This window comes from Bison bison, unplaced genomic scaffold (assembly GCF_000754665.1).
Source record: "Bison bison bison isolate TAMUID 2011002044 unplaced genomic scaffold, Bison_UMD1.0 scf7180017864191, whole genome shotgun sequence".
Lineage (NCBI taxonomy): Eukaryota > Metazoa > Chordata > Mammalia > Artiodactyla > Bovidae > Bison > Bison bison.
This window is the reverse complement of record NW_011494763.1, coordinates 1,346,923-1,356,086: the sequence shown is the minus strand read 5'-3', so window position 1 is coordinate 1,356,086 and position 9,164 is coordinate 1,346,923. Positions and strand designations below refer to the sequence as shown.

Sequence of the window (9,164 nt, the reverse complement as noted above, 5' to 3'; positions counted from 1 at the left end):
TCGGGAGATAAACGTGAGCTGCAGGAAGTGAAGTGTCTCTCCATCTTAATAATATTTTATTTTAATGAACAAATATTAATATTCTCCTTCCCATCATTTAGTGGTTCTCTTGTGCTATTATTTGAAAGAAATAAATATATTATTTAAATTTTATTATTCCAGAATATTGCCATTCCTGTTTATAGATGTTCACTATATATAAATTTTAAAGTCTGACTCATCTTTTTCCTCAAAGCAAATCATTCCCAATGCCATTAAGCAAAGCAGTTAGAGAAATTTTAAATCATTTTTACAAAGTCCAAGAAAGCCAGAAAGAGAGAAAATAATGAAAACAACTTAATACTGATTTTAATGAGCTGGAAAACATAAAGGGATCAATGACAAAGAGACAGTAGGGAAAAAAATGTCCAGAGTTTTGTTGTTTTGTGTGTGTGTTTGGTTTTTGGGGTTTTTTTTCTTTTTTTTTGGCATAATTACTGGTTCCTCTGACTTTTAGCCTCAAAGGCAGAGCCCTCTCTTACTTCTCTTTGTATCCCCAGATCAGGCACGACCTGGACTGTACTAGGGGTTAGAGGTGGGTGTCGGTCTTAGAAGTGGACTCCACACCAGCCAGGCAGTCCACATCTGGACCTTTAAGACTTGGTTCCATGGTGCTTTGCACAGGGCATTAAATAAGTATACTCTAAGGAAATGAATGCTTAAATGATGAATGAACACAGCTATATGTTTTTAAAACTGGAGATATATATATGTGTGTATGGAGTCTAAAATATGGTACCGATGAACCTATTTGCATGGCAGCAAAAGACATGCAGATACAGAGAACAGGCTTGTGGACACAGCAGGGGAGGGACAGGGTTGGATGAACTGAGAGTGTAGCATTGAAACATATACACTGCTGCTGCTGCTGCTGCTGCTAAATCGCTTCAGTGTCTGACTCTGTGCGACCCCGTAGACGGCAGCCCACCAGACTCTGCCGGCCCTGGGATTCTCCAGGCAAGAACCCTGGAGTGGGTTGCCATTTCCTTCTCCAATGCATGAAAGTGAAAAGTGAAAGTGAAGTCGCTCAGTCGTGTCTGATTCTTCGAGACCTCATGGACTGCAGCCTACCAGGCTCCCCCGTCCATGGGATTTTCCAGGCAAGAGTACTGGAGTGGGGTGCCATTGCCTTCTCCGAACATATACACTACTGTATGTAAAATAGACAGCCAGTGGGAAGTTCCTGTATGACACAGGGAGCTCAACCCAGTGCCCTGTGACAACCTAGAGTGGGATGGGGTCTAGGCAGGGAGGGAGGGTTGGACATATGTATACCTGTGGCTGATTCATGTTGAAATATGGCAGAAATCAATACAACATTGTAAAGCAATTATCCTCCAATTAAAAATTTAAAAATAAATGTCACCAGTAAAAAAAAAAAAACAAGAAAGAAAGCTGGCTGTGATCATACAAAGTCAGAACACCAGAAGTAAAGTGGAAAATAAAAACTGAAGACAGCCGACTTTTTTCCTGCATATAGCCAAACAACTTTCCTAACCATCTCCTTCACTGCCAAACAATAGATTATTTGTAATGCTATTACAGTAAAGAAAAAATAGGGTAAAAGCCCTGAGTGGTGGGGAGAGAAGCAGCTCAGGGAAAAAGGAGTGGCATGTTCAAAGGTCCTGAGGAAGGAAGAAGAGTTGTATTTTCTAGGGAATAAGCCAAGTGCAAGGGAGCCTGAATGTAAAAGTGAAAGGGTAACTGACTTGATTTTAAAACAAAGTAACTGGCAACCTTTCAGGCAGGACATCATCAGCTATATTAAAAATGTATGTCTTTATCCTGTAAGCAACTGGAACATTTGAAGAGCTTTATGTGAACCATACAACTAATTAATTATGCATTTTGAAAAGATTACTCTGCAAAGAAAACATGGGAAAGAAGAAGAAGCAGGGAAACCATGATTCATTCCCTCAGTGAGTATTTATTCAGCACCTACTGTGTGGAGAAGGAAATGGCAACCCACTCCAGTATTCGTGCCTGGAAAATCCCATGGATAGAGGAGCTTGGCGGGCTACGGTCCATGGGGTTGCAAAGAGTCAGACACGACTGAGCACCTAACACACACACTGTGTGTCAGGCATTATTCTAGACATTGGGAATTAAGTCATGAGGAATATAAACAGGGATTTCCCTGGTGAGCCAGTGGCTAACACTCCAATCTACCAATGCAGGAGTCCAGGTTTGATTCCTGGTCAGCAAATTAGATCCCACATGCTGTAACTCAGACCTGGAACAGCCAAATAAATAACTAAAGAGTAAAATATTTTTTAAAAAAAATATATCAGCCAAAGTTCTTACTCTTATGTAGCTTGCTTTTGAACGGAAGAAGACAGACAATAAATAAATGAACTGCTCTTCTGTAGTATGTTGTATGGAAAGAACTGTCATGGGGGAAAATAAAGCACAAAAGGAGTGGGGGGGGCGCCTGGTCAAGGGAAAGCAGTAGGTAAATTGTGCTTTTGAGAAGATAATATTTAAACAGGACCTAAAGGGAGTGAGGGCTCATCCATGCAGGTAGATAGCTGGAAAATGAGGGCCCCAGGCAGAAGAACCAGCAGGTGCAAAGGCTGTGAGGCAGGAACATGCTGCCATCTGTGGAGAGAGCAGAGAAGCCTGTGTGGTCAGGTGATGAGTGAGCAAGGAGGAGAATAATGAGAGGCTGAGTCAGAGATAATGGGGACGATCACAAAGGGCCTGGCTGGCCAGGATGAAGACTCAGAGTGAGACTGTTGTTGTCATTCAGTCACTAAGCCGTGTCCAATTCTTTGGGACCCCCTGAACTGTAATACACCAGGTTCTCCCATCCTTCACTATCTCCTGGAGTTTGCTCAAACTCATGTCTGTTGAGTCGGTGATGCCATCCAATCATCTTATCCTCTGTTGCCCCTCTTCACTTCCTGCCTTCAATTTTTCCAGCTTTAGGGTCTTTTCCAATGTGTAGGCACTTTTCATCAGGTGGCCAAAGTATTGGAGGTTAAGAATCAGTCCTTCCAATGAATATTCAGGGTTGATTTCCTTTAGGATTAACTGGTTTGATCTCCTTGCAGTCCAAGGGACTGCCCAGAGTCTTCTCCAGCACCACAATTAGAAAGCATCAATTCTTTTGCACTCAGCCTTCTTTATGGGATAGGAAGCCAAGGAAGGTTCCTGAGCAGAGGGCAGCTCTGCCTTCCATCTGCAGACTAGGGATGGAGACTAGGAGACTAGACTGGGCTGGGGAGACATGGTGGAAGGGCAGAGGCAAGCAGGTTCGTTAGTATGAAGGCTCGTACAGTAATCCGGGCAAAAGACAAGGGTGGCTTGGTCCAGGGATAGAAACTGGGGTGATGAAAAAGGTAAGATTCAGGGCATTTTTTAAAGACAGAACCAAGGAGCTTTGCTGACAGATCATACTGTAATACAGGAGCAAGAGGGGAGTCAGGGTTTTTAGGTGGAAATAGCAGGAAGGATAAAGTGTCCATTAACTGAAATGTGGGGAAATGGGTTGAGTTAGTTTTAGGAGAGGAAGTTCAAGAGTTGGTTTCTCGTATGTATCTGAGGTTCCAGTGAGACATCTGGGTTAATGTATGAGTAGTAAGAGAGCAGAGAAAGAGGGGACTCGCCCGAGAGTGAAGTGGGGTGAAGAGTGGCCACGTTTGAAGGAGAGACTGCCGTGGGTCACATGATCCAAGCAGACGTGGACGCAGGTGCAGTCCAGGTGGCAGCCGTCAGGTCACTGATGGGAGTGGCCGGCACAGAGGCCAGGGCGGGCACTCTGTGTGGAGGGGCGGGCTCCCGAGGGAGCCACACCAGGCGCTCTAGGTGCTGTGGGGGCCCTGCAGCTGTGGAGATGGGGCAGAGTGGGTGAACTTAGACACGTTTAGGAAACAGAAGTCTGCAGTACTTGGTTGAAATGCTGTAAAGCAATCTAGGGTCAGGTGTTAAGAGAGGCCTCAGAAATAGTGAAGGCTTGTTCAGATTTGTTCAGAGAGCAAAAGAATAGGAAATGCAAGTAATTCACGATTGGTCTGATGGATGTTTCTTTCAATTCCAGGGACATAGTTCCATATTTTAAAGAACACATGTAAGGCTAAGGAACGGCAGTGTTCAGAATCAATTGCATTGGTTTACATCCATATAAGGGACTTTTCTGGTGGCTTAGACGGTAAAGAGTCTGCCTACAATCCGGGAGACCTGGGTTCAATCCTTGGGTTGGGAGATCCTCTGGAGAAGGAAATGGCAACCCACTTCAGTATTCTTGCCTGGAAAACCCCATGGGCAGAGGAGCCTGGTAGGCTACAGTCCATGGGGTTGCAAAGAGTCGGACACGACTAAGTGACTTCACTTTCAATTTTCACTTTCACATCCATATAAGGGTGTGAGAATTACCTGAAAGGAGATCTGGCCAAATATTCAGAGTAGTTATCTCTGAATGATGGTGTTCCCAGTGACTTTCTTTTTTTATTTTTTCTGTTAACATCCTAAGTTTTAATTAGCCTGTGCTGTTTCACAACTTAAAATCAGAATATCAGTTTTGTTCCTCTGGAAGGGAAATGAAAGAGGCAAGGAAGAATCTCTGAAGTGATATACAGTTAGCCACACTCTTGCTAAATTACTGGCTCCATTTTTAAGCTCTGAGATATCAAAAGCTATTAGCACGAAGATTCCAATTTGAGTGGAAAAATGAGATAAAAAGTTGATGCCTTTAAATAATCATAAATAAGAAATAAAAGCTACATTTGCTATACAGATTAATTAAAAGCAGGACCTAGAATATTATATTAGTCTTTCTGAATATTGCTTGCCATCGGGGGAAGCAAGAAAGAGGATAAAAAGAATAATTTGTTGAGGCAAAGTGCATGACAGCTGAGAGGCAGTGAGGACCCATCTTTTTATTGATTTGCGTTTGGATTGATGAGGTCTCTAACCTAGAATAAAATCCTCTGCTCTATTTTCTTGGTCTCAGTGAAGCCACCCAAAGTGCCGTGTATTTATCTTTTGTAAATTATGTTTATTTTTAATACTCTGTGCTCATGATTCTTTTATATGGTGAATGTCACACTTTGCTGATGGCCTGAGACCACCCTGGCATCCTGCGTTTATATTTTATTTTACAGAGTATTCTGTGGGGCCTGTCTCCACGGCCCTGTATTGTGTATATGTTCTTAGACACAATCCACGCTTGGACCATTTATACTGTTTGCTGCTTCAACTTGGAGATGATGGTCACGGATGGCCCATAATTGGTAGACTGTCAACATGCGTGAGCCTGGTGCCGTGAACCTTTATGGATTAGTGCACCTCTGAGCTAGGGGCTCAGAATGCAGAACGGCAATCGTGTTGATGGACATCGAAGCCGCGTTTAGTGGAAACAAGACCCCAGGGCTGGGGGCGTGACATTAATATGAAATCCAGGGCAGAGAAACGACTGAGTCTCTTTCCTTTTCTCTATGCAGGAAGCCTCCAGATCCGGTACAACCTGGGTGGCACCCGGGAGCCCTATAACATTGACGTGGACCACCGGAGCATGGCCAACGGCCAGCCCCACAGCGTTAACATCACCCGTCGTGAGAGGACCATCACTCTCAAGGTACGCACGTGTTACTCCTCTGTCATCTGTCATACTGTGTTGCGGTCTCTGCCCGCTGTCGCACTTGAGTGAGTGCTCCGTCACTCAGTCATGTCCAACTCTTTGCGACCCCAAGGACGGCAGCCCGCCAGGCTCCTCTGTCCATGGGATCCTCCAAGCAAGAATGCCAGAGTGGTTGCCATTTCCTTCTCCCTCTGTCATACTTGGCTGTTGTTGGGTTTTTTGTTTGTTTGTTTGTTTTCAGTTTGGTTTTGGGTGGTTGGAGCAGGTGGAAGAGATGCTTCTAATACATTCTTCTACAAATTGCTAACCAGTGATGTAGAAAAATATGCAGTTGGTACAGGAAAGACAATGATGGTATTGATGGAGAAGAGATTTCTTGGGAGAAGGTAGAATAAATGTTTGCTCCATATATTCTTCGTAGCTTTTCCTGTGTATAGACCTGCACATCTATCAGCCTTCTGCTTTTATCCATTGCAGCATCTTTACCCTCCATGGTCTCAGATGTCTGAGGCTTATCACGTTTCCCAGCAAAGGTTATTTTGGTTTATCTGACCTACTTCCTTCACAACTCTAGCGCAGTGTGAATAACTGTTTTTTTTTTTTCCTTCTATAGATGCTTTGCCTTAAACATCTTCTGTACACATACCTTTCCCAGCATCTCAGACTCTGGTTGTGGGCTTTTTGTACACAAAGGGATAGTTTTATTATGACACTCAAATTTTATTTCAGGTTCATTGATTGTCCCTCCCCCCACCCACCACTGATTTTTACAATGAAGAAGCCAGCCTGGGAGACACCATGAATCAAACATGACATGAGGTCTCCCCGGGAACTGAGCCAAAGATCAAGGCTGGAACTGTCACTGCGTTCTCTAGAAGGAGTTCAAAATAGATACCTGTCAGGAAGAAGAACGGCAGGGGGATGCTGTTTTGTCAGCCGAGCGGAGTGCCTTTTGGCAGGGGGTCAGCAGCCTCTCCGACCTCATTCGGATTCAGCTTGTTGCTGTGGGAAGTTCAGGTTGCAAAGAATCAGCACAGGCCCCATCTCTTTTTGAGCCCTGGTGAATGTCAAATTCATAACTCGATATGGAGTTTACACTTGGCCTTTAGCAGGAAATGCTAGAGAGCGTTTTCAGGAGAGGCCTTTCCTAGGAAAATGACAACGTGCAGAAGCAGCTTATTGTGCAGTCAATCAGATGGAGTGTAAATAAGGTTCTCTCTTAGTGACGGACAGTCGCTGAGCCCAGCGCAGTTCTTCACACACGAGAGGTGCTACAGATTACTTACAGAGTAAACTGCCCCCATCCTTCACCACAAACTCAAGTCTGATTCAGAAGAGACAGCAAGTTCAGGGTTAGTATGGTTTATACCATTATAGGATACAAATGTTTTAATACCATCTACCAACATTGTGTTTACTGGATTTTGATTAGACTCATTCACTTAGTTTAAACTATGCCATCTGTCACCCCTCTCAAAGAAAGTGATTCTCTTGCCATTTCGCCACTGCAAAATAATATTAAAAGTTAAAAAAGCTCAGCAGTCAGCTTCAAGGACAGTGTCATGGAAGACAGCTGATTCCCCTGTGGAATTTTGCAAGGAAATGCCTCGTGTGTTGGGGCTGAGCCCTGTGGGTTGAGGAACTTCAGCCAAGATGAGGGTGGGGTGAGTGGGAGAGGAGAGTCCAGGTGATAAGCTAAATAATTCCATTTCTGGGTACAATTCCCCAAATGAGAGTCTGAAGCAAAGTAGGTCAAGAAGGCCTCCCTTCTGGCAAGTTCCACCAACTGGGAAATCTTTGGAACCAACCAGAAACTCTTGAAGAACAGATATCAGCTAAATCAGAGCTGCTATCTGCTGCAGTGAATCAGAGATTGCCCTGAAGAAGGGGAGAAGGATGGACTATTTTAAGGACTTGGAGCTTTTGAGGCAGGGAGAGGCCGAGAAGTCCAAACAATACAGGAGCCAGAGGCCTGCAGAGTCCAGGGCACTGAGGAGGGCCGGGGGGAGGTGGGGTCTGCTTCTATTGCTCTGGGTTCTTCTGGTTGCAAATGACAGAAAACCAACTCAGAATTCATTTGTAGGGGAAATTCCTAGGGTAGGTTATAAAAAGACAGGAAAGAAGAGGAAAATCACAACTTTGAAACAGAATCCAGAAGATCTGGAGGATTCAAACAAAGACTAGGCCTCCAGTGAGCACCTCTCTGCTCTTGCCTCTCTCTCTCTCTGTACTTCATCTCTGCTTGCCCACCTCCATCTAACAACTGGATTAACTCTTCTCTGGAAGGCTCCATCTTCCAGATGTAATGGACCCAGATACTGAAGTCCTGGGCACGTGTCTTCCCAGTTTTGCTGTCGGAAGGAAGGTCCTAGAGTCTCAGTTCTCATTTTAAAACCCAGGGGAAGTCTCTGGTTGGCTGGTCTGGGGTCCCACACTCACTCTATCTTGGGGAGCGGGGTGCAGTGACTGATGGCCCACAATCAGACCTCATGATCAGAGTGGGGAATTTGGGGGAGAGTCCTCCAAGGAACAGGACTAGAGCTCCAGGAAAAGGAAGATGTGGATGAGGATGAAAAACACTAGCCGCATAACGCTTTGTAGTAAAGAAGACAGAAGCAGGAAGCATTCTAAAAGACATGGAACAGGGCTTCCCTGGTGGCTCAGTGGTAAAGAATCTGCCTGCCAATGCAGGAGACACGGGTTCAACCCCTGATCCAGGAAGATCCCACGTGCCTCGAAGCAACTAAGCCTGTGATACACAACTATTTCACTTGTGCTCTAGAGCCGGGGAACCGCAGCTACAGAAGTGCACACACCCTAGAGCCCATGATCTGCAGCAAGAGAAGTCACTGCAATGGGAAGCCAGCTCACTGCAACTAGAGAGGAGCCCTTGGTCACTACAACTAGAGGAAAAGCCCACACAGCAATGAAGACCCAGCACAGCAAAAAAAAAAAAATAAATCTTTTTTTAAAAAAGAAAAAAGACATGGAGCAAATTCAGCCACAGAAATTGTGCCCAGGGGGTTGGAAAGCCCTGCCCGCCTCAATTCTGTCACACAATGGAGTGCAATCGCCCTGAGATTTCTGAACATACTTAGAAAGCCAGATGCCGTCACCCACTTGAATCCAGCCTGAACAGACTTCATGGTCTGGAGGGCTCTGGTCTTTCTCAGCCCGGATGGAAAGCAGAGGTGGATGCAGTGGAGGAAGAAAGCACACGGCGCCTCCTTTCAGACCAGCGGATCTGGTGGGCTCCCTGGGTCCACAGCCTGCTTTCCTTTAGGCAAGGGAGCCTGTTGAGTGTGGACATAACTCCAGGTGTACCTTTAGAACCCCCAAAAAATACTCCAATTTTTTTTTCCTGGGAACAATCTACAAATCCATCTTGAGAACTCCTACAACCTCAAGAATGCATGGAGAACAATATAATGAAATGTTAATCGTGATTATTTCTGTGTAAAGGATTATAAATAGTTTCATTTCCTCTAGAGTTTTCTATATTTCCCCATTTCTTATTACAAATGTGTGTTGCATTTTTATAATTGAA

General features: G+C 44.7%; 1 protein-coding gene across 1 annotated transcript in view; it reads left to right on the top strand.

Moving 5' to 3' along the window:
- Nucleotides 1-9,164, top strand: part of CNTNAP2 (contactin associated protein-like 2) — a 909,256-nt gene that overhangs the window by 737,257 nt on the left and 162,835 nt on the right. The window contains exon 11 of the mRNA XM_010843889.1: nucleotides 5,481-5,614. Coding sequence (XP_010842191.1) covers nucleotides 5,481-5,614 — 134 coding nt within the window. The remainder of the gene's footprint in view (nucleotides 1-5,480; nucleotides 5,615-9,164) is intronic.